At 41.2% G+C, this 25,089-nt stretch overlaps 1 protein-coding gene across 8 annotated transcripts in view; it reads right to left on the minus strand.

Annotated features, from left to right (window-relative positions):
• The window catches only part of ERICH1 (glutamate rich 1), a 92,476-nt gene that overhangs the window by 63,778 nt on the left and 3,609 nt on the right, over positions 1-25,089 (minus strand). For 6 of the 8 annotated variants that reach the window (XM_083348167.1, XM_083348166.1, XM_083348165.1 and 3 more), the window contains exon 2: positions 12,188-12,346. In XM_083348167.1, the coding sequence (XP_083204293.1) occupies positions 12,188-12,346 (159 nt within the window). Of the gene's footprint in view, positions 1-12,027; positions 12,078-12,187; positions 12,347-25,089 lie in introns of those variants that run through there. The other 2 variants (XM_083348171.1, XM_083348170.1) reach the window with 2 other exon arrangements.

Raw genomic sequence — 25,089 nt, forward strand, 5'->3', positions numbered from 1 at the left:
ATCTGGAAGGAGCCCTTTCCATCTGACGCCCAGTAGGATGGGAGGGTATTTAAGAAGCATTTGATCAGGCTATGTCTGATGCCCTCCAGATGTGTTAGGCTACAATTCCAAGGATTCCTAACTAACATGGCTTAACTGAATACAAATGAAGTAATTTAGAAAGCATACAGCTAATGAAAGTTTAGTGGGCATAGTAAATTAGCAAAAATGTTCCTAGCAAACTGTTCTCTTTTCTAGGTCCTTTTCAGCAAAAAAGCAGAGGCAAATATTGAAGGCTTGCAGAGTCATCCTTCTGGCAGCGTTCATTTTTGCTATCTATGTACACTTTAGAGTGTACTGTGCAGTTAGTAAGCAGGGTCTCAGACCTTACTAATTTTGCAGCACCAGCATGAAAAAGCTCTCGTTGGCATTAGAGCAATCTCATACAGTGGAGCTCTGGGATGTCAGCCCTCAGACTTGGACTCAACCACAACACAAGCTGCTTCACACACTCAGACCCAGCACAATTCCTCCAAGTCAGCTCTGCAGCATGAGCTCCTAATCCATGGTTCCCAGCACAGCCCACTTGTCCTGCCCCAGCCCACTTGTCCTACCACAGTATGGAAAAACAGCAGCTTCTCATGCGATGGGAAGCACCAAGCTCTTCTCACCCCACTGTGCCACATTAGAGAGAAGCCACTAAGAGATGTCTCTCTCCCATCTGATGCAGATCTAAGTGTGATGCTTTTCTCCTCCTCCTCCGCTGAGGCGCTCCTGAATATAAACGTCATATTCCTCATGATATCACCATGCCAGTGATACTGTTTAGCCAGTGTGGTGTAGTGGTTAAGGCACTGGGCTCAAAAGTGGAAGACAGTAAGTTCAAATCCATCTTTAGCTATGAAAGCCAGGAAAGCCTAAGCTTGGGCCAACCCACCTCACAGGTTGTTGTTGTTGTGGGGAAAGGAAGAGGAGGAGGAAGATGTGTAGGATATGTTCACCTCCTTGAGTTATTTGTCAAATAATAAAGGCAGGATACAAATAAATAAAGAATTCTTTCTCCAGACAAGCAAATCTTTTGCTCCCAGGTTTCTGTGTAATCCAGATAATACGGATAGTCCTTGGCTTACAACTGTAATAACTCTTTTAGGCAAAAGAAAGTCAATGCCTTCTCATTCCCATCTGGGGGACAGACAAAATTACTATGTTACCTGCATACAGTCAGAGTGACATACGTGAGGAGCTAGAAGCCACCCTTATTTTACTGCTCTTTCCATGATAACACCTCCAGAAAGATACTCTCGGGAGAAACACCTGACTCTTAATAAGATGTTACAATAAAAAATATGGATAAGAAGCAGCAACAATTTATCTGCTGAGGATCCCTAAAATTTTCCTGATAGCCTCTGCTTTGGAATCAGATCAAGAGCTGATTTTAAATCCAAAATGGCTACCAAAAGCGTTCCTTTATGTAGTAAAGTATATTTTTTAACTAAATGCTGCAGGACAAAACCATGACCCAAGGATGAGTGGTCTCTTCTAAATCCTGCTTGCTTGCTCCTCAGCAAGGACAATTTCACTTTGGATCCAACCCAATATTTTAAAATTTAATTTAATTTAATTTAATTTAATAACATTTATATACCGCCCTTCTCCCTGAGGACTCAGGGCGGTTCACAGGGCAGAATAAAATAACCAATACAAACATTAAAAACAGATTAAACAATTGCCCTAGTTAAAAACAATATGATACAACGCTAAAAACCCCCAGAAAAATTAAAAAACAAAAAATAAAACAACCCCAACACTCCCCCTCAGGCTAGGCCGGCTTGTACAAACAAAAATGTCTTGAGATCGCGGCGAAAGGAGCGAAGATCGGGCGCCATCCGGAGCTCTACCGGTAGCTGATTCCACAGCTCCGGAGCGCCCACAGAGAAGGATCTCCCCCTGGGGGCCACCAATCGACATTCTCTGATCGGTGGCACCCTGAGGAGGCCCTCTCTGTGGGAACGCACAGGGCGCAGGGAGCTTGATGCCGGCAGCAGATGTTCCCTGAGGTACTCCGGCCCCATGCCATGGAGTGCTTTGAATACCGTTACCAGTACCTTGAATCTCACCCGGAAGACAACTGGCAACCAATGCAGCTCACGGAGCAGAGGTGTAACGTGGGAGTATCGGGAGACTCCCAACACCACTCTCGCGGCTGCATTCTGTACCAGTTGGAGCTTCCGAGTGGTCCTCAAGGGCAGCCCCATGTAGAGAGCGTTGCAGTAGTCCAGACGAGAGGACACGAGCGCATGAGTGACCGTGCACAGATCATCCCGGCTAAGATAGGGCCGCAACTGACGCACCAGGCGAACCTGTGCAAAGGCCCCCCTAGTCACGGCTCCTATATGATCTTCCAAGGTGAGCCGTGAATCTAGGAGGACCCCCAAGTTGCGAGCCCTATCTACGGGGGGTAATAATTCACCCCCCATAGTTAGAGGTGGAATGTCCGAATAAACCCGGGATGAAGATATGCAAAGCCACTCAGTCTTGTCGGGGTTGAGCTGGAGTCTGTTCCTCCCCATCCAGACCCGAACCGCCTCCAGGCAACGGGACATCACGTCGAGGGCATCACTGGGGTGGTTTGGGGTCGAAAAGAAAAGTTGGGTATCATCAGCGTACTGATGATACCCAACTCCAAAGCCACGAATGATCTCACCCAGCGGCTTCATATAGATGTTGAACAGGAGAGGCGAGAGGACCGACCCCTGAGGAACTCCACAAATGAGAGACCTCGCGGTCGACCTCTGCCCCCCTGCCAACACCGACTGCGAACGTCCCAAGAGATAGGAGGAGAACCACCGTAAAACTGTGCCTCCCACTCCCAATCCCCTGAGACGCCGCAGCAAGATACCATGGTCGATGGTATCGAAAGCCGCCGAGAGGTCTAATAGGACTAGGACAGAGGAATGCCCCCTGTCCCGAGCCCTCCAGAGATCATTCACCAGCGCGACCAATGCCGTCTCCGTGCTGTGCCCGGGCCTGAAACCCGATTGGTACGGGTCTAGATAATCCGCTTCATCCAGGACCAGAGGGAGCTGATGCGCCACCACACTCTCAACAACCTTCGCAAGAAAGCGAAGGTTGGAGACAGGACGAAAGTTATTCAATACAGCAGGGTCCAGGGCAGGCTTCTTGAGGAGAGGCCTCACCACCGCCTCCTTCAAGACGGCGGGGAAGATACCCTCACTCAAAGAAGCCGATATAACTGCCTGGAACCAGCTGCGTGTCCTCTCCCGGGCTGCATAAACCAGCCAGGAAGGGCACGGGTCCAATAAACATGTGGTGGTGCTCAGCCTCCCCATGATCCTGTCCACTTCCTCCGGAGTCACAGAATCAAACTCCTCCCAGATGATATCGACAAGACCACCCGTGTCCTGATCGTCAGACTCTGCCCAGTCAGAGTCCAGACCGGTCCGAATCCGAGCGATTTTGTCCGACAGATGTTGGTTAAACTCCTCGGCACGGCCCTGCAAGGGATCCTCCCTCACCTCCTGATTTAGGAGGGAGCGAGTCACCCTAAACAGGGCGGCCGGGCGATTATCTGCGGACGCGATAAGGGTGGCGAAGTGGTTAGACCTCGCCTCCCTTATCGCAGCGAGATAAGACCTAATGTAGGCTCTTAGTCGCAATCGGTCGGATTCGGATCGGCTGGACCTCCAACCGCTCTCTAGGCCCCGTCTCCGACGCTTCATCTCCCGAAGCTCCGCAGAGAACCATGGAGCTCGACGGGATCTGTACCGGGTCAGGGGCCGCAGGGGTACAACTCGATCAAGAGCCTCAGTGGCCGTCCTTTCCCAGGCTTCCACTAAGGCATCTGCCGAGCTGTGAGCAAGGGAGGCAGGTGGGGACCCCAGAGCTGTCTGGAACCTCTGGGGATCCATTAAGCGTCTGGGGCGGTACCATTTAATTGGTTCCAAACACCCACGGCGGGGGGTGGCAAAACGGAAGACCAGTCGCAGGAGATGATGATCGGTCCATGACAGGGGCATAATAATTGGAGAGCCCCCACCAAGATCATCTAACCACTGTCCAGATAAAAAAACTAGGTCAAGGGTGTGGCCTCCCTCATGAGTCGGTCCCGAAATTACCTGCGTCAGGTCCATGGCCGTCATGGAAGCCATGAACTCCCGGGCCAACTCAGATGATCCTCCCAGCGATGGTAGGTTGAAATCCCCCAAAACTATAAGTTTCGGGAACTCAACCACCAGCGCAGAGAGGACATCGAGCAGCTCAGGCAGGGCTGCTGCTGCATGACTAGGCGAAAGGTACACCAGCAGCAAGCCCAACTGCGCACCAGGGCCGCATCTCAAAAAGAGAGACTCACACCCGACTATCTGAGGAACAGTGGCCTCCCGCGGACACAAGGTCTCCCTCATAACAACAGCCACACCCCCACCCCTACCCTGAGCCCGAGGCCGGTGCAGCACCCGGAAACCTGGTGGGCAAAGATCAACCAGAGGAATCCCGCCCTCTGGGCCCAACCAAGTCTCCGTGATGCAAGCCAGGTCCGCCTGCTCACCCTCGACCAGATCACGAACGAGAGGAGCCTTATTAGCGACGGACCTGGCGTTCAAATACACCAGCCGGAGCTCAGGGGGCTGCACACCCTCACTCCCGGGACCTTGGGGTAGAGCCAGAGGGTCGGAGTGCCTCACCGCTTGTAAGTAGCGGAGAGGCCTTCCCTGAGATCGATACGGCCCTCTGCTCCTCCATCTGCTGCCATTCCCTGATGTCGTGGGAATAGGTAGCCCCACGACCAGCCCTGGAGCCCCGGAGGTGACCGACCCCCGCTCCTCCCCCCAGCGATCTCCATCGGCCCTAGCCAGAACAGCGGTAGTTGGATAGCCCCCCTTATCCAAACAACCAAAAGAACCCTCCCGCTTCCCTAACCCCCTAAAAAATTTTGAAAGAAAAATAATCAGGGGCCTCTTATTAGGTCTACGACGAAGGCCCCTACCCGTGCCCAGCCAACTCTCAGGGTCCCAATAAATGGGCCCTTCCTCGAGGTTATAATCGGCTGGCAAGGCGGGTCGCACCCAGGAGGGGGGAGCACCCCTGAGGGCGCATAAATCCGTGGACGAATATTTAAAGGAAGGCATAAATAGCAGTCCGAATCGTAGGCAGTCCATAGATGATAGTCCATGAGGAGGATCTATTCGGAGAGGGAGTCCCAGGCCTCCGTCCAGCCGCTGCCACTCAGCTGGATAAGCCCCCCGGGCAGGCCTACCACCGTCCTCTCACTACGGTTACAGAGCCAATTCTCGGGGGGGGGGATGGAAGTCTGGAGCAACCCCACTGGGTATGGCCTGCCCCATAGAGCTCTCACCTCTAGGGGCAGGAGATGTAAATTCGGCCATCCTCTCACAATGGCCCATACCCAGAATTCTCTGTCCTTTGGGGTATAAGGGGCAATGCGCAGTCGATTGTAAAAAACAAAAACAAACCATCATAGTCAATTCTGATGACAGCCAAGACCCCCGTTGTCTCGTCATTCCCAGAGGTTGTAACTGACCACCAGTCCATAGGCCCTCAGTTTGATAATTATTGGGGCCTTCCAGACTGTGGTCAACAAAGATTGGCTCCCCCAGGTCCATTAAATTCCCCGCCGATCTTCCAAAGTCCTTCAAAATGGCCCAAGTCCACAAGGCCCCACTGGGCTCCACCGGGATCAACCGGCTAGCCCAGGAACCTTCAGGGCCATCAGAAGCAGTGGGGGTGCCAACCCATCTGGGATATGCAAAACCAACCGGGGGGCCGGCAAACCGGGCATAACACCATCGCTGAGTCATCGAAGCCGCTGCCGCTGAGCCGCTATGGACACAGCCGCCGCCATCACCGTAGCCACCGTAGCCATCAGAACGCCGCCAAGGCCGCAAACAATCCGGGGAGAGCCACCGCCACCGCCGATAAGAAACGGACCAAAAAGGTCCAGGAGGCAGAGGGACAAACGGTTCGGTAAAAGCAGGCCAAACCACAATAATCGATGGTAAAGTGGCCCGAAAACGGCCCGGGAACAACGCCGCCGCCGCCGCCGCCGCCGTCGTCGCCATTAGGCTGATGCAGGCAGAAAGCAGGCAGAAAGCAGAGGCAGGTCGGTCGAAAAGAAAGCGGTAGAAAAGGCAGGCCACGCAGATCGCAAACAGCTCCGTCGCCGCCGCCGTAGCACCGCCGCCGCCAGCCGCCGGGAACTCCAAATGCCGCCGAAGAAGCCAAGACCGCCCGACATAGCCGGAAACTCCCGACGACCAGCTGAGCAGCTGAGCAGAAAGCAAACCGGCAGCCCAGCGAAACGCCGGTCAAGCTGGTAAAAAGACCTAGACAGTTGCAAAATTCATTGCTGCCACCCTTCCCCCAGCCCAGGGCATAAAGAAAAAAGCCCTGAGGGGCTCCTAAGACGCCTATCTTCTCGGACCTGCAGAGCTCAACCTCACACGGCCGCCCGCACGTCCGCCATCTTAGGACTTGATCTGTCTATATCTGGTCCTATATATATATATGCGCATGCATCTGGTCCTATATGCGCATGCATCTGGTCCTGTTCCACTTAAATGATCCTTTTAATTTCCTTTCTCTTCTCCCAAACCCCTCAGGTGCCTGGTCCGGCGTTCTTTGCCTCCGATGCATAAAAAAAGCTCACAGCTCCGGGCGGTGGGGAAGATTAAATGTATTTTGCATATAGCTTGCTAATTAAGCAAGCTAATATGTCTGTAATTAGCAAAGTCAAGTCTATTTTCTTTTTCCTTGCAGAATGGGCCTCTTTCCATTCAGAGAGAAAGCACAGTGTGCTGCGAATATAAGTAAATAAATCAACGAGCACTGGACCCCAACAACTGTTATTCTCCTATAGTAATTCTTGGGGATGAAATAATCTCTAAGAGGTTTTCCAGGTCTCAATGGTGTAATATGATACTTCGTGTTAGCTAGAAACAGAGGTGGCTATTTGGGAAATATATTACAATGGGGACTACCAGGGGGTTATGTAATAGTTCTGAGTGGAAAGTTATTTAAAATTAATTCTCCCAAATATCTGCAGATATTTGACAGACAGGAGACATGCATCTACTCATAGGAGAGCAGTTGACTAAGCACCAGAACCAAGCTTCTAGACCTTTTGGCTAAAAACAAGTGTGCTATCTGTTCTTGCAATATACTACCTGTTGCTAATATACTACTTGTTGCTAATTTGTATCAGGGCTATGACTTTTATCCACTTTTGATTGGCTATATAGATACTGGTCTTTTAATATTTTATACTTTTTCATTATTTATATATATATATATATATATATATATATATATATATATATATGTGTGTGTGTGTGTGTGTGTGTGTGTGTGTGTGTGTGTGTGTGTGTGTGTGTGTGTGTGTATATGTATATATAATATATGTATATATATATTGGGGGGGGAGTCATCACTGCTTGTTATGGTTTCTTATATAACAGAAGTCCAAAGGTATGGGGTCACTGACCAGATCCATTAACAGGACGATGTGGCAATCATATTCTTGATGTATAATATCAATCTGTGGTATCTGTGAACTATGAGACACAGCTTCCTTTATGAGACAGAAATTGGCCATCAATAGACACATAGATATAAACATCTGTATACTGTATAAAAGAGGCAACCAACAAGCCAAAAAATAACAAAATGACCAAAACTCCTCCCCACCAGAGTCAAAACCCAGATGAGCATTGATAAAATATCAAGATTAACATCAGACCAACAATCAAGAAGTAAACCATACCCCAATCAAGGAGTTGCCAAGGAAACTATCAGTAAACAGTCCAACCAAAGAATCTCCAAGCACGTTCTTACCAACACTGACAGGGCAAGCCACTAGACATAAACTGAGAGCAAACCCCACTCCCTACTAGCATGATGATGTTTCCTAGTTTGGTAATGAAACATCTGCAAGAAAACAACAAACTTGGAGCTCATCAAGGACCCCTCACACATCTTCCCATTTGCCATTTGTTGCCAGAAACTAGATTTTTGTCTTCATATGATGAAGCTATAGATTTGTCCTGGTTAGCGCTATACTAAATAAAAAATAAAATAACCAAAATGTTATTTACAAAGAGGAGAACTAATGTGACACCAGAAATGCATAGTTTGATAAAACAAAAGGTTTGGGCTATAAACTCTACACATTTACATCAGAATAAATTCTACTGGACCAAGGCTTGCTTCTAGGGATAAATGTCTCTACTAATTTCGCATGGTGTATAGTTTAGAAATTACTAAACGTATATATAAATGAGAATCAAGTAATTCTACTCCACCATCCCTTATTGATTCAAGGAATTTTGCCTAGATAATTATCTGACAGTGCTTGGGAAGATCTATGCAACAGAAATTGAGAGTTAAAAGCAGCAGTTCATTGATCCAAACCATAAAATTATGGCTTCAGAAGATTATGAATAATCAGCAGCCATACTGATAGTTATGTCATGTTAACATAAGCACCCAACAGAAGACAAATTCTTGATCGAAAACCATTTTAAAATGTCATATTCTACTGTGCAAAGTAATAATTACAGTCTGTCGCTCCTTCTTGCTACAGTAATTAACTGCTAAAATGAATTGTTTAATCAGTCTGCAGAAGTTGTTTATTCCAATATTGCACTGCCAAAGAGTCTATCATGAATATGTATAGACAATATTTGCTTTGCTTGCCAGTCTCTCTCTAGTCCTCAGTCCTCAAAATCACAGACATTTTTTATACAAGACAAGCAACATTTTGTTAAGGCTGTGAGTGCAAAGTATGCTTTAAGCTGCTAGCCTTGCTGAACTGGCAAAGAAACACATCTGTTCTTATAAATCAACACAAGTGCATCAAAGGACTCACATTACATTTAAAATTCCACATTAAAAACAAACAAGAGTTTATTACAACCCCAGATTTTGATTCTAGCAATATATTTGCCACTCTACAGAAATATTATCAATATAAGGAATGTAAAAAGAAGATATTACTCTTTTTCAATAATTCTGAATTCTCTAGTAATATATTATGATTCTTCTAGCTATTCATATGCAGCAGATTTCAGATTTTATAGTAAGCATGCTCCTTTTCGATGTTGAATATGCACGATTTCTGGCTCCTAACAATGTTTTCAAACCCGTTTCTGATGTAATGATTATATAATTGTAGGGCTACAGGCTATTCATTCCTTTGCTCTCCAATCTACTTAAATAAATCTTGCTAGGTCGTTGTCAATAAACTATTTGCTATAGGCCTTGCAGCTTTAGGAGTCAAGGAAATACTTCAGTTTATATATTATTTATATAACCTGAAGAAGATCCCACACTTTGATACTGTCAAAAAGACTTCATAGATATGTCCATGAAGTCATCAAGAATAAGCAAAACTCAATGTTTTATGGTTAAAACGAATTAAAATACTTGATCAAGACAGGGGATAAAATGATAAGCAATGAATTAAACATACAGCAGCCCCTTTAAATCAATGGACTTAATTTTACTTAACTAATTTTGATATAATAATAATAATAAAATAAATAAATAAATTAATAATAATAATAATAATAATAATAATAATAATAATAATAATAATAATAATAATAATAATAGAGTTGGAAGGGACCTTGGATGTCTTCTAGTCCAAACCCCTGCTCAGGCAGGAAACCCTATACCATTTCAGACAAATGGTTGTCCAGTCTCTTAAAACTTTCCAGTGTTGGAATTAATTAATTAATTCCCTGTTTGGAACTAGAAATCCTCAGATTCCAAAGGCAGGACACATCTTGGATTTGAAGAAAGCTGTATTATACTGATAAATCAAACAGGGCAATGAAACCCTTCATGTTCTAAGGCAAAAAGATATTTAGGAACACACAGAGAATCACCTGTCTGCAATTCTTTAAACTAAATGCAACTTTTGTGGGATTGCAGTGAACTTTAAGTCCAAAGAGACATGCGCCCCTAATATCAAACCATATAAACATAGATGCAAAATAGTCCATTTTATTAGGATAATCTGAACTGTGAATACTTTTTTTAAGCATTTTTATTACTTAGGAGGGTCATGTAGCATAAAATAACATTCCCAGTTGTATATTCTTTGGGCTCATGTCAAGAATCGTGCAATTTTATCTCTTTTGAAAATGCTTCCTAGAGTATACAGGTAACTTCAAAGAGGTTGCTATGTGAAACTGTGACTGTGCTTATATTCATACTTCAGCTTTCCTTTGCTTTACAAACCTGTGAAGGTTATAAATATTTCTCATAAAATTACTTTTTCATCATTTTAATTGTGAACAGTAACTGGAATAATAACTGCAAACAGTCACTAGATTAGATTAGATAACCTTTATTGTCATTTTTTTTTCCTGTGGGCACAACGGCAGACATTAAAAATAAAATTTAGTTGCTTGATCTCAAAGTGTACACATACCTAACACACATTTAAACATACTATGTACAACATATGTATAGACCTAAACCCTTACATATAAATATTAATCACTGTCCATCTTGAATACATAACGGAAGGAGGAAGCTTCAGAGTTCACAAGGTTAATACTGCATGGAACAAAACTGTGACTGAATCTGGATGTTCTGCTCCGGATACCCTGGAGCCTCCTCCCAGAAGGTAACAAGGAAAACAAGTTGTGAAGAGGATGTGTAGTTGTCCCAGACAATCTTGCGGACCCTGCTCAAGCAACGCTTCTATGCTGTGTCCTGGATGGAAGGGAGGACTGAACAAGGACTACTTACATGGGATGCCAATGTGGAAACCATTCATATAAATTTGAGTGAATCTGATTAGAATGCTTGATTGCATTATGCCTCTCAAATTATAATATCAAGCACTGTGTCCAATTTGAAAAGGCCAAATGATACTTCAGGGCAACAGCATGCATGATTTTCATAAGTGAAGGAATTTTTACGGGAGTATTTTCTAGGAAGAATCGTAATTCACTGCATGGTTGTTTTGAATGTAAAATAAGTTCAACCAATCTGCATCCACTCTTCTTTTCAGCTGAATACTAAAGTGTAATTCCCAAGTGTCCACCTGTCAGTATTTCAAAGATAAGAGTTTATAATTCACAGGTTGCTGTGCGTTGCTGTTTTAGCGGCAAATTATCAGAGGTGACTTTTGTTTTACACCTGCTGGCTGAATATTTATGATAGGTTTTTAGCTTCTGAAGGTTTTTTTGCCGTGCTAATATTTTATGTTGAAAAAAATGCTAGATAGCTGTTGTTCCCTCAGTGAAGTATTGCTAATGTTTTAAAACTATGACTTGTAATACAGTAATTCAATATTCAAATCCAACCTAAAAGGCAAAAATAATCAACCGCAGTCCTCACACTGATGCACCTGAAGCCAAGAGCTTTAGTATAAATGATCTTGTGTGTAGCTATGCAGCAAAGAAGCAATTAAATCCCAAATATGCCATTTTGAATTCATCCAAAATCCATTTTGGATTATAAATATACAGGGTTTATTCAGACACCCTGCTTGCTGTGGCATAGATGGCCAATAAATACTTGCTGACATGAATGCACGATGTTCTCCTTAGTCTGACTCTGGCCCAGCAGGATGGTGCCTCTATCTGCTCCACTTTTAAAGTGGCTTTCCAGTATCTGCTGGCACAAACTGTGGCAAATGGTCAGTCTGCAGTTCAATCTGCAGTATGTTTAGAGGAAAATGTTGGCCCAGCTGCTAGAGGCAAGCTAAGGCTACAGACATGCCCCACCCTATCCCTGGTTATTTATTGCCAAGATTCTAGTTCTCTCCTATCAGCAAATCCTGCTATGTCTTCCTGTCCCTTCCCCTTAGTTTTAGTGCTTGATATGTGTACTGAGATCTAGACTACTGGACGTGTGTGTAAAACAATGCCAAAGTTGTGGGAGAGTGGGCAGATGTACAATGGTTTGGCTGGCAGAACATCTGAAGCTGGCAGCCAGCAGCCCAGCAGAGGACCTGCCAGCATCCCCAGAGTCAAAACCGTTTGGAGTGACCTGTACCTTTCACAGATCCTGTTGCATCAAGTCAACCTTGCTGACACTGACTAGATCTTGATATCATAGCAAAGCAAAATGGAACTGGTTAGGTTTAATGATCATGAGCACAAACATGTGTATGCACACCCACTCCCACCTGCAAAGACACACAAGCAAACATTACCTTGCACCCTAGAATCTTTTTCCAAAGCTGTCACCTTTCTTGGGTCGTCCTGAGTTGCAAGTGCACCTTTCGGAACAGCAGTGCTCTCTACGCTTGAAGAAACGACATTGGGAAGTACAGGAGCAGGGAAGACTTTTTCCAGGACTTTCTTCTGGAACACTAAAAAAGTAACAATAGAGTAAGATTTTTAAAACCTTGGTAAAGCAAGAAAAAGTTTATGGCACTCAAGTTTTCTGTCTCAAAAGCCTTCCTTAAGCAAGGAGCAGTCATTCTTATGAACCCATAAGTGGGGGAAAAAAATCACACAGCAAGATATAGGAACTAGGACAGCAGTGGTATGTATGTATGTATGTATGTATGTATGTATGTATGTATGTAATCCCACCCTTATTTTATAAGTAATTCAAGGTGACAAACAAACTCCTTCCTCCTCCTCCTCCTTCCTCCACAGCAAAAGCCATGTGAGGTGGGCTGGACTGAGAAAATGACTGGCCCAAGATCACCCAGCAGACTTTCTTGATTAAAATGGAACTATAACTCACAGTCTCCTGGTTTTGACTCTAGTGCCTTAACCATTAGACCACACTGGCTCTCTGGTTCCCGATCTGTGGACTATATATCTTGGAGGATGGGGGTGACAGTGGAACTATTTACAACTATTACAAAGCATGCACAGAAATGATTTCCCAAGCAAACAAAAACACAAATACCATAGAATGGATTGGAATGGAATAGAACAGAACAGAACAGAATAGAATAAGTTGGAAGGGACCTTGGAAGTCTTCTAGTCCAACCTCCTGCTGCTCAGGGAGGAAACCCTATACCATTTCAGACAAATCGTTATCCAATCTTCTCTGAAAAACTTGCAGTGTTGGAGAATTCACAACTTTTGGAGGCAGGTTGTTCCACTGATTAATTGTTCTGTCAGAAAATTTCTTAGTTCTAGGTTGCTTCTCTCCTCGATTAGTTTCCATCCGTTGCTTCTTGTCCTGCCCTCAGGTGCTTTGGAGAATAGCTTGACTCCCTCTTCTTTGTGGCAATCCCTGAGATATTGGAACCTTGGGTAAGAGTTTCTGCTTTTAAATTCTTTTACATTTTTTAAATTAAGCGTGCGGCTAGGAAAAATTGAACAGAAGGAAAAGCCTTGTCACCATGTTGAGATGAACAACTGATAATCTGTTATTAAAAAACTCAAGACAGTTAAAAGACAATATCCCACTGGTGCACTGTGAACAACTGAACTTCTTAAACACATTCAAATAAACATTTTGTGGTTGTATCTAAGTAAACACTTTGTGACTGCATCTCATATTGTGACCACATCACTAATTAAAAGTACTATAAAGATCAGATTTAGAAGACCTATCGAGAACTGTGAATGCGGCTTGTTGGTAATATCTTACATATGCCTAAAGACCAACATCCAAAACCTGCACTATCTTGGATACCTCTTGGAGGAAAGAAAAAACGAGGCCGGCCTCAGAAAACCTGGGGCCAAACACTTAAGGAAGATCTTAAGATGATTAATGTCCCTTGGGGCGATGCCGAAGATGCTGCAAATGATTAAAACTGCTGGAAAACGCTTGCTGCTCAGTGTGCTCTGCACAGGACCTGATGATAATGATGGTTGTATTTTAAACTTTTTGAGACAAAGGCTCTGGTACAATTTTTATTGGGGTAACACTGGCTCATACAGAGTAGTAACTGATGATGTTACCTAGTTTGGTTATGAAACATCTTCAAGAAAATAACCAAGCTCAGAGAGCACCAGGTACTCCTGATTTCAACCCTGAGCTACAAATATTCTCTTTTCTTAGTAGTAACTTCACTTGAAATTGAACAATCTAGCCCTAAGACACATGCCTAGTCGCCAAACAACCAATCAAACAAGTGAAGACCTTCAAATACCTCAGTCAGGGGTAGGCAACCTTGGCTCTTTTATGACTCGTGGACTTCAACTCCCAGAATTCCTGAGCCAGCATGGCTCAGCTTGGAAACCTCTCCCTTTCCCCTCAGCATGGCTGGCTCAAGAATTCTGGGAGTTGAAATCCACAAGTCATAAAAGAGCCAAAGTTGCCAACCCCTGACCTAGAGATTGTTTTCCATGCCAAGAGCAAATGCAAATCCCATGCCAAACTACATTGGCTTAAAGGTACAGAAAACAACCGTAGCCCTACAATCTTTCTATCTACGTCTCCAAAGGAGCTCAGAACACACCCATAGCGCTTAAAGTCTTCTCAACAAGAAACTTCCTTTTGGAGACCAGCTGGGAGACCTTACAGATAATTTCTTCCCCTTGAAAGAGTTTAGTCTAAATGCTTGAGATCTCCCAAGCATCCTGCTGCATTCCAAATGTCGTACATTTCCATGAAACTGGCCTACTCAAAATAGAAACTTCCACTTGGATATACATCCTTTCCTCTTGGCCTAAGCTTCTTCCTCCCCCCCCCAGTATAACAGTTGGAAGGGACCTTGGAGATCTTCTAGTCCAACCCCCTGTTAAAGTGGGAAGCCCTCTACCATTTCAGACAAATGGTTGTCCAATCCGTTCTTAAAAATCAGCTGGTTTGGCCCTTTTAATTATGATTGACAACTTCCAGTGTCTCTGGTGTAGGGAAATACATGAAAATTTAAAACCTAATAGTTTCTCAGAGGCAGCAATCACCTGTTGGGCCATGAATGCGTGCTAGCTGATTTTAAACAACACTTAGAGCGGTAATCAGATTTGCCAGAAACATCTTTCCGAGACACTCTGCACATTTACTTTACCCAGTCACATATCACAGTTACATAATGACCCCAAATTCAGAATTTGTCCTTGGCTGGATTCAATGCTCTCGCATTAAGTCCTAGGAAAAAAGTAAAATCCCGAAAAATCCCTTTTGAATGAAGGTTGTACCCTTGCAGTGGAGAAGCAATTAAAATGCTGGAATATGTTATATTGTATTGCTTCTTCTATAATGACACTCGCCATGAATTACTGTCCCAAAGGAAGTACTGTCCCAGAGGTGCTTTTTCAAGAGGCAACTGGACTTTCTTTCTTTTTCTTTGAAGATGCTTTGCTTCTGATCCAAGAAGCTTCTTAGATGAGAAGCAAAACATCTTCAAGGAAAAAAACAAAGGAAGTCCAGTTGCCTTTTGAAAAAAGCATCTTTGGGACAACCATGACCTGAATGACTGAGAATCTCCATAGACGCTAGGAATTGCTATTGTCACTCACCACCAAATATTCTGGCTGCTCTGATTCCTTCCATCTCAAGTTGCTACTTTCAGACCAATCTGATAGGACCCAGATTGTTGGGGGCAATTAAGCTGACTTTGTAATAATGCCGCTTGGGGGTGTGTGAAAAAGCCCTAATAAGCAGGCAAATACATAGAATGAAGGCTACTGCTAGGTTTGTAAGCCGCCCTGAGTCTCCGGAGAAGGGCGGGATATAAATGGAATTAAAATAAAAAATAAATAAAATCTGATTCTACTACAATAATTACAGTTAAGCACTGTTCTGTAGTTTGTACAATTTGCCATAATTTCTTTTCAAGTATCTCCTAGGTATTTTCTGTTTGGAAACATTTCAAATGCAGCTATTTAGTCTCTACTGTTTATCAATGTTTTGTGTCCTTACTCTCAACTGAATCTTATTTCTGTCTTAATTTAATTAGCTGCCAGAATTGTTTTCACAATATAGTCACTATAATTGGACTCTTAGTTTGGAAATCATAATCACTTTTTGTGCATTATCCTTCCTCATATATTAATCACTACATTTTTCAAGAAATAATATTAATTACAACTTTTCCATGGCTTTTAGTATTATAATTATAATCTATATATTTCAAATTAGTAATTTTATTGTTTTGTCATTTGTTGTCATACATAAATTATATGTACATTTTACAGTCCCAAACTCTTAAATGTTTAACTCACAATTTTACTTGTACTGTGATATAATTTAAAGCTTATTTTACTCTAATCAATTGTCAGCCTTTTGTTTCATTTTACCAGCCAATGACGAAAATAAAATGACTGACTTCTAGGTTTTCTAGAACTGTATTTGCCACTGCCATATGCGTTGCTAACGCCAGCCTTAGAATCCAGGGTAGAAAACAGAGTTTAGATAGCAGAATAAACTTGACTGTATCTAGGTTGCCCCATCTCACTTGAATAGTAATTTTTAATCCAGCTGGAAAAAGATATTGATCTAGAAATTAACATCTTGTGACTATTCCCAACTGTGCATTTTGACCAGGTCAAAAATCACACAATGATTCCTGAATCTAGAGTTGCAGTTCAGTCTGGACCAGCTATATATTTTCTCAAGGAACCCGATTATATTTGATGCAAAAGTTATAGGCTTTTTCCAACTATCAAAGGAAGATGGAAATACTCTTTCTTCTGTACTGCTGCAGGGAAGGTACCTCAAAATTTTTGTAATCTTCTGCTTGTGTCCTTGTGGTGTGGAAGAGATTTAAAGGTTACGCATGCACTTTTACTTTATAGATTTTATTTGGCCTTATGCAAAATTTCATTTATTATTTTTAGTAACTATGGCAAGGCCATCATATGATTATCAGGTAGCCTTGATAATCAAGAGCCAACAAGACTTTTCAGGTCATGTAAGCTTTGCAAAGTTTTGATACCTAGCTTCAAGAATTTGTCAGGCAATTTGTGCTACGTATAAATGAAGAAAGAGAAAGGGAGAGAATGGATATCAGAAACAGCGACCTCAGCTATTTTCATTTTTTAATTGAAAAATAAAAATACGGTACATGAGTCCCACAACAAATTATAGTATTTTCAAATTATAAAAGAAATGTTAACTTGGGCTGATGAATTGGCAACCCTCAAGATGCAACCTTATTACAACTTCCGTGCCCTTAACAAAGATGACCATTGGTGAAGGATCTTAGAATTAGAATTCACCAACAACTGAGGGGAACATTTTCCTAGCCCCAATGCACATTAAAGGCATGAAAAATATGCTTCTTATAAGCCTAGATCCAACCCGGATGAAATTCTGCTTGTTTCCAACATTATTTGGAGGCAGAGACAGCAGTTATGTAGAACCATGTGATTTTTGTTATCAAATCATACTTGCTTAAAGACCTACACAAACCCTTCTGAAATAATAGGTTTTGTAAACTGTCACGTTTAATGTATCTGGGTGAATATTCTGTGTTTCTTTTAGCCCTTTCTATGGGAAAAGTTTTTCTTCGTATGCTTAGTTTTTCTTGGCCTCGGTCAAGTAAAGGCCTACAGCTTTTCTTCTAACAGTAAATGGTAAAATACCCTAAGTTGTCATTTGTCATTGGTACCCCAGGCACATTCATGCAAACAATTTACAACACTAAGAAAACCTCAATAATGCCATCTTTATCAGAAAAGCTGAGAAGAAAATGACATCTGTGCAGTAAGGATGACTAATGTAATTGCCAAAAAATAATAATTACATTCCTCAAGAAACAAAATCTTTTCAGATTTTTTTTTATTTCAGGCAAAAGAAAAGTTGAAAACGTAACTTGGCTCTCTTTTAAATCATGGACTGTTTGTATTCTGAATAAGGCACCTGAAACAATCAATCTGTTTGTTCATAGTAACAATTGTGAACAGAAATCATATTTAAAGCTGCTTTTGTAGAGGAAAATTATATACAACGTGCCTGGGGAGATTTTTTCCCCCTAGTACTATTAATTTAGATATGCCTGTAGGCAAGCTTCTGCACATCCCAGTGTAAACAAGAAATATCACAGGGAAGGGAAGGTAGAGCAGCTTGTATAACTACTTTTCAAAAGAAAAACCAACACCTGGGCCTATAGTTGCACAGTATGAACAGCATCTGTCACAAACATAATGCACACATGCAGAAGAATACAGCAGCAAGAATGTAGTCTAGCAACTGAGGGCAAGGATGACGTTTTCTAAACTTAAAGAGGCTCCGTTGTTGTATTTGTCCAGGGGCCAAAATGCTGTTTCTATATCCCTAGTTTTCCTTATCAATCACCTGCAACAGATATTACACCACTGCATTCACAAATGAACAAAGGATTAACTGGATTTGAGATTGTTAAAAGGGTCAAATATTTGGGGGTGCTTCTGTCGCCCTCTAACACAAAGTTATATAAAAATAATTATGAAAAATTATGGGGAAAAATTCAAAAAGAAATGGAGAGCTGGGAAAAATTGCAATTGTCTTTGTTGGGGCGAATCGCAGCAGTGAAAATGAATGTCCTGCCTAAATTCTTATTTTTATTTCAAATGATACCGGTTCTTAAGAAAGATTCTAATTTGGAGGAATGGCAGCGAGGTATCAATAAATTTGTTTGGGCAGGGAAAAGGCCACGAGTTAAACTTAAGATTATGCAGGATACTCGTGAGAGAGGTGGTCTTAAAATGCCCAATCTTAAATTATATTATGAAGCTGCTGCGTTAGCAGGAATAAGTGATTGGATTAATTTGACACAAGAGAGATTATTAAATCTTGAGGGCCACGACTTGTTGTTTGGCTGGCATGCATATTTGTTGTATGATAAGAAGGTAGATAATGTGTTTAGAGTGCATATTTTAAGACAGGCATTGTTGAGAGTTTGGAAGAAGTATAGACATAAGTTAGACGGTAAGATACCATTGTGGGCAATCCCAAAACACGCAATAGAAAATATAAATGTTGGTTTTAAACATGATGTGACTACGTATAAGGAGATTTTAAGTTTGGAAAGAAATGTCTGGTATCTGAAACCATACAGCCTCTTGCGAGATGAGAAGATTGTTCAAACTTGGTTTCAATATATTCAGTTACGGGCCAGGTAGAAAGAAGATCAGAAAACTGGTTTTACAATGACTGATGAAAATCTGATAAAGCAAATTAGAAATCAGGGTCCAGCACATATTAAACGGATATATCTTGCATTGATAGAAATTGACTCAGAAACAGAACTTGTTAAAGATTGTATGATAAAATGGGCCCAAAACATCCAAGAAGTTATTACAATGGACACATGGGAAAAGATTTGGGTGAGGAACGTAAAATTTACACAAGCTCAAAAGAGAGAACTTTTATAAAATGTTTTATAGATGGCATCTAGATCCTAAAAAGCTTGCAAGTATGTATCCGAATTATCAGCCCAAATGCTGGAGGTGTGGCGATGAAGATGCAACATATTTTCACATATGGTGGACTTGTAAAAAGGTTAAGGTCTTTTGGATAAAAATCTGGTGGAACATGCAGAAGATTTTCAAGCAAAGGATAAAGTTTTGTCCGCAACTTTTTTTGTTGGGTATAATTACAGATGCTACGGTTGTGGACACTAAGCTGATGTTGAATTTAATTACGGGAGCAAGACTCTTAATAGGTCAGTATTGGAAGAAGAAGGAACTGCCGACTATAGAAGAATGGACTTTAAAGGTTTCTGACCTGGCAGAGATGGCAAAGATTTCGGCTTATTTGAAAGATCACTCGCAAGAACGTTATATTATGGAGTGGAGAAAATGGATTGAGTATATCCAGAACAAATATGGGACTAAAAAGTTTCATGTAGCATTTGAATAAGTCTTCCTTTCTTTTTTCTTTTTTTTTATATATTTAATATTAATAGTGTTTGTAGTTATCCTATATGAGCTAGAGAGTGATAGATTTTAGAGTTTATGGTTGTTAGCATATGGATGTTTATGATTGTTTTTTTTTTGTTTTTATACCTTGTACTTAGCTCTGGGAAGTCGGGGGAGGGAGAGGGGCAGGGAGGGAGGGGGAGGGGAGGGGGAGGGGGGACTGTTAAAGATAAAATGTATGTTAAAACTTTTCAATAAAAAAAAAGAAGAATACAGCAGCAAGAATGTAGTCTAGCAACTGAGGGCAAGGATGACGTTTTCTAAACTTAAAGAGGCTCCGTTGTTGTATTTGTCCAGGGGCCAAAATGCTGTTTCTATATCCCTAGTTTTCCTTATCAATCACCTGCAACAAATATTACACCACTGCATTCACAAATGAACAAACCCTGCACTCACAAATCAATCTCTTGCACTGACAGAGTACATTCAAGGTTCTCTATCATACTATTCCAATTTCAAAGGAATGCTGGCCAAGTGCAAATCTGTGTTCACAGACAAGACTCAGATGTTAACCGTACTTGCCAGTAGATCACGTTTAATGTGGCCTACAACAGGGATGGACAACTTCATTCCTCAGGGTCTCTTGGAGCTTGCCAATCCAGCTTTTGCAATATCTAGAATCCTCTGCCTCTACTGAAAACAACTGGGCATAGTTTTCGCCATTTTAAGGTAGGAAGCAGACATGAACATTGGTGTGAAATCTAGAGCAGACTTAATACAATTTGAAAAAGCTAAGAAAAAGCCCCTTTAAATCCAGGAATCAATCCAACAACGTGCCTCAACCAATATGTACCATTAAGCTATCCACTGCAACTACTGCCTTCCAAGCACTGTGGTCTTTCACTATTCCTGCCTTACAATAATCTCTGCTAGTATTCAAACACACACTGCCTTGGAATCCATCTGGTGTTTTATTTCATTATTCCCAATCAGTTTGAAATTTATTTATTTATTTATTTATTTTAAAAAAGAACTATGGAAACATCAATTAGCCTGCTTCAGGCCCTTGAGAAGTTGAGTTTTGTCTTACCAATTGTCCTTCCTTTTATAGTTTCCAATCCAATGCTATGTTGGAAAGAAATTACGTAATAAGCATTTATGACAGTTGTAGTGTCCCGGGGACATGTGATCACCTTTTGTGATCTTCTGACAAGCAGTCAATGGGGAAGCCAGATTCACTTACGGTAATAACCTAAACAATTGCAGTGATTCACTTAACAAATGTGGTTAAAAAAAAAGCTCATAAAATAGAGCAAAATTGATTTAACAACTGTCTTGCTTAGCAACAGAAATTTTGGGCTCAATAGTGATCACAAACCAAGCATTACCTGTGCCCCACTTCACCTTTATCCCTACAGATTATATTCTGAAGATTAGCAGTTCAAAAACTTAAAGAACAAACAAAGTTGAGAAAAGAGAATACAATAAATAGCAATATCTAATGGTTATACTTACGAGATGAAATTGCAGTGCAAGCTACCCTAGGATGTATCCAGAAACTAATTGCAAAAAATGTGACATCATCATAGGAGGTGCAGAATGCATGAAGAGAAAATTAGCCCTGTTTTGTGCTTTCACTAGGACCAATTACACAGTACACCAAATTGCCAAGTGGAAAACCAGTAACATCTGTTTGTTCCTTTTCTTTCTCTATTCAAAAAAAAAAAAAAGCTCCTGCTAAAGAGACCCTTTAGAAACAATCTTGTCAATGGGCAATACTTCATTGCTATATTTATATAAGTACAGTTATCCTAAAGATGAATAGCTGGCGGGCTCATAAATGTACTACTAAAATACCAAATGGAACAGTTAATAACATAAAAAAACATGTCGCTCAAAAATTGTTCAGAATTTTATACATAAAATCTTCCAAACAAAAAGAAATGTTGTAAATATAAATAAATGTCTGAATGAAAACGTCTTCACTGGGAATCTAAAACATCAGAAGGATAACACTTGGCAAATGCCTTTGCGGAAGCCATTTTGATATCACTATAAAAAGAACTTTGCTCACCAATGATCAGCCACCATCACTTCATTTGGCAGAAGTACTTACTTACTAGATACATATGAAAAGAAGTCAGATCTTAAGCTATTTAGGGAACTTGCTGGGTGATTTTGGGCCAACCCACCTCACAGTGTTGTTGTTGTGGGGAAAATAGGAAAAGGAAGAAGTACTAGGTGTATCTGCTTATATTATTACAACATTACATTACTTAAATGCAAGTAAGTAATATAATATAGTAAGTAATAATGTAATAAGTAATATTACATTATTAGTTATAATGCAATAAGGGATGAAAAGGAACCTAATAAATAAATATTAAAAAAACAGCTGTGTGAATCAGAGGTAGAAAAAAGCTACAGCTATTTTCAGATGTGTGCAATTCACCATTATAGTTTCATAGGGCATTCTATAAAGTATATAAGGCTCACAAGATCGAATCTCCAGCCCACAGTGATTTTTATTTTGTCTATTTTCTCTCTTAATAAGAACAATACCTTTAATAAAAAAGATCTGGGCAAACAATGCAGATCTCCAAATGTGGATCTCCTGTAACATTTCATGCCCATAAATTTCAGTAACCTCAACATCAATGAGACCCTTTGCTCAACCACTTCCCCTGAACACCTGACAGAGGTTGTGAGCATTTTCACACATATCTGCAAATGCACCTTTTTCAAAACTGTTCCTAAACAACAAAATATTTAAGCTTTATTTGAAAAATAGCTCTGTAACTCATCTTTGTTATTTCTATATGAATGAGAAACATTTTCCTATATATAGTCAGTGCATACAAGAGCACCTTCATGTTTTAGATCCTTTTAAAAATGGATCTACAGGTATGCAAAATTCTAGGCTATAAAGTATGCTGGCAGAAACACTAAATATCTACATTTATTAATACATAATTCAGACAAGTATGATTTTCAGAAATAAGCTATGTAAAAACAAATGTGATATTAATGATTTCAGTTTAATAATAAATGCAAAGAATCTTTTCCTTGTCATTTTTGGATTACTACTTATTAAGAAAACTGGCCCTGGAAATTGATAAGAATTCAAAGCTAGTAGAAAATGGCTACTTTTTTTACTGTTGAAGGGACAACATAACAGAAAATTTTTATTTATTTTATTTATTTAATACTATTTCTATACCGCCCTTCTCCCGAAGGACTCAGGGCGGTGAACAGGGCAAGAATAAAAATACAGATTACAAAAGTTAAAACAAGATTAAATAAATGCCCACATACTAAAATACATCTTTAAAACTCAATAAATTAACCATAACAAACCCCCCCCCCCAATCCCTTCATCAGGCCAGGCCAGCTTGTTCAAAAAAGTATGTTTTTAGCTCGCGGCGAAAGGAGCGAAGGTCAGGCGCCATCCGGAGCTCAACCGGTAGCTGATTCCATAGCTCCGGGGTGCCCACAGAGAAGGCTCTCCCCCTGGGGGCCACCAGTCGACATTCTCTGACCGGTGGCACCCTGAGGAGGCCCTCTCTGTGGGAACGCACAGGGCGGAGGGAAGTCGATGCCGGCAGCAGGTGTTCCCTCAGGTACTCCGGACCCCTGCCATCATCTGTATCATATGATATCTAACAAGAAAAATATCCTAGATTAGTACTGAAACCTTCCATTAACTAACCTTCCATAAATATACTTCATCCAAGAAATAGGATACCAAAACAAACTACCTATTTTGATAAAGTTTAGAGAAATACGTGATGGCAAGAAAGGGGTTTTAATTTTCTGTTACCTCAGGTTCTGTTCTAAGTTATGCTTTACTAACCAAATAAGCAAATAAGATTCTACAATGAAAAAAGGGCATAACCGACATCAATTGTGTAAAAATTCTGTGATCTGTACAGTATAGACTTCTGATGAGCTGATTTTGTACAAATGAAAGTTGAATCTGTTCCAGTCTCCTTGAAGAAAGGAGCCAAAAATTTTAACGCTAAAGAAATTATTTTTAATTTGGAAAATTAATTAAAAGGGAAATTGAGAGGAGAAACATGAAGCATGCAGAAAGGACAGATGACGTAAAATGTACAGAAGTAACAAGACAAAATACTTGAAGTTTAAACAGACTCCAGTATATTCCAGCAACCCATATTCCTCCTTTATTATACCAGACTTATCTAGTTCTCAGCCCAATATTAAACCTGTCTGTACTCACTGTGCTGCAGATTAAAAGAAACTTTTCCTGTTAAAGGTGACAGGGGCTCATTATAACAGGGTACATAAATCATATCCAATCACTTTAAGATTTTGTCTATAAAGTCAATATTGTTTTGTAGCAGCTAACGCAAGAAGAGAGCCAATTTGGTATGGTGGTTAAGGCATCAGGCTACAAAGCCAAGAGATTGTGAGCCCTAATCCCATACGGTTGGGTGACGATAGACCAGTCACTCTTTCTTAGCCCTAAAAAGCAGGGAAGGGCAAATCATTTCTGAAAGAAAAAATGTCGCCAAGAAGACTGCAGCAAATGTCCAGGCAATTGCCAGTAGTCAAGACTGGCTTGAAGGCCATAAACAAACAAGGAAGGGCAAAACAACTGTCTCTGGGTGTTGTACCAGGTGTGTATGGTTTTATCACCTTCCCCTTGAATGGCTAGCATCTGCTGCTTCTCAGTTAAAACTAGATCTTTTCTTTGTTCCGCCTTTCAAAATGTACCTGTAAAGATACCTAGCTTATATAAACCTAGTTGCTTCTTCCAGCCCATTCCGATCTCTTGTTCTCCCCAATTTACCCATTATACATGAGCATGATATTGCACTACCCCTTATGCTATTGAAGAGAGATGATTATGCAAAACAGTTCAAGGAAAGGAGAGATAAATATCTCCAAATTCCGAACAGTTTTTGTCAATTTCCTTAATGTGGTCAACCTTCTCTTCTAGCTCCAAATGATATATATGAAATTCTTACAAATAAAACTTAAAAGAGAAGGGGAATTGAGGGCAGAGGCGGATTTGTGCAAACCTGAACTGGTGTGCTGGTGAACTTCTGCGGAGATGAAATGTTGCAATGGGCAAAAATGACACAGAATCAATAAATAAAACAGCTTGGCTTTTCCATGCTAAAGATGACATTTACCAAGGGGAAGAATGGCACACTCTGGAGAGACGAACAGAAGGGTGTATTAGCACACCCATCAGTTAGAATCACATAATTTGGCCAGAACAGCTGTAAAGGAAGAGTGGAACTGACAATTACACTGGTTAAGTTTTTTGCTGACCCAAAGGATAAGCTGTTCCTTTGCTTCAACAGTGAAGTTCCAATGGTAAATGAATCTA

This window comes from Vipera ursinii (genome assembly GCF_947247035.1).
Source record: "Vipera ursinii genome assembly, chromosome: 1".
Taxonomy (NCBI): domain Eukaryota; kingdom Metazoa; phylum Chordata; class Lepidosauria; order Squamata; family Viperidae; genus Vipera; species Vipera ursinii.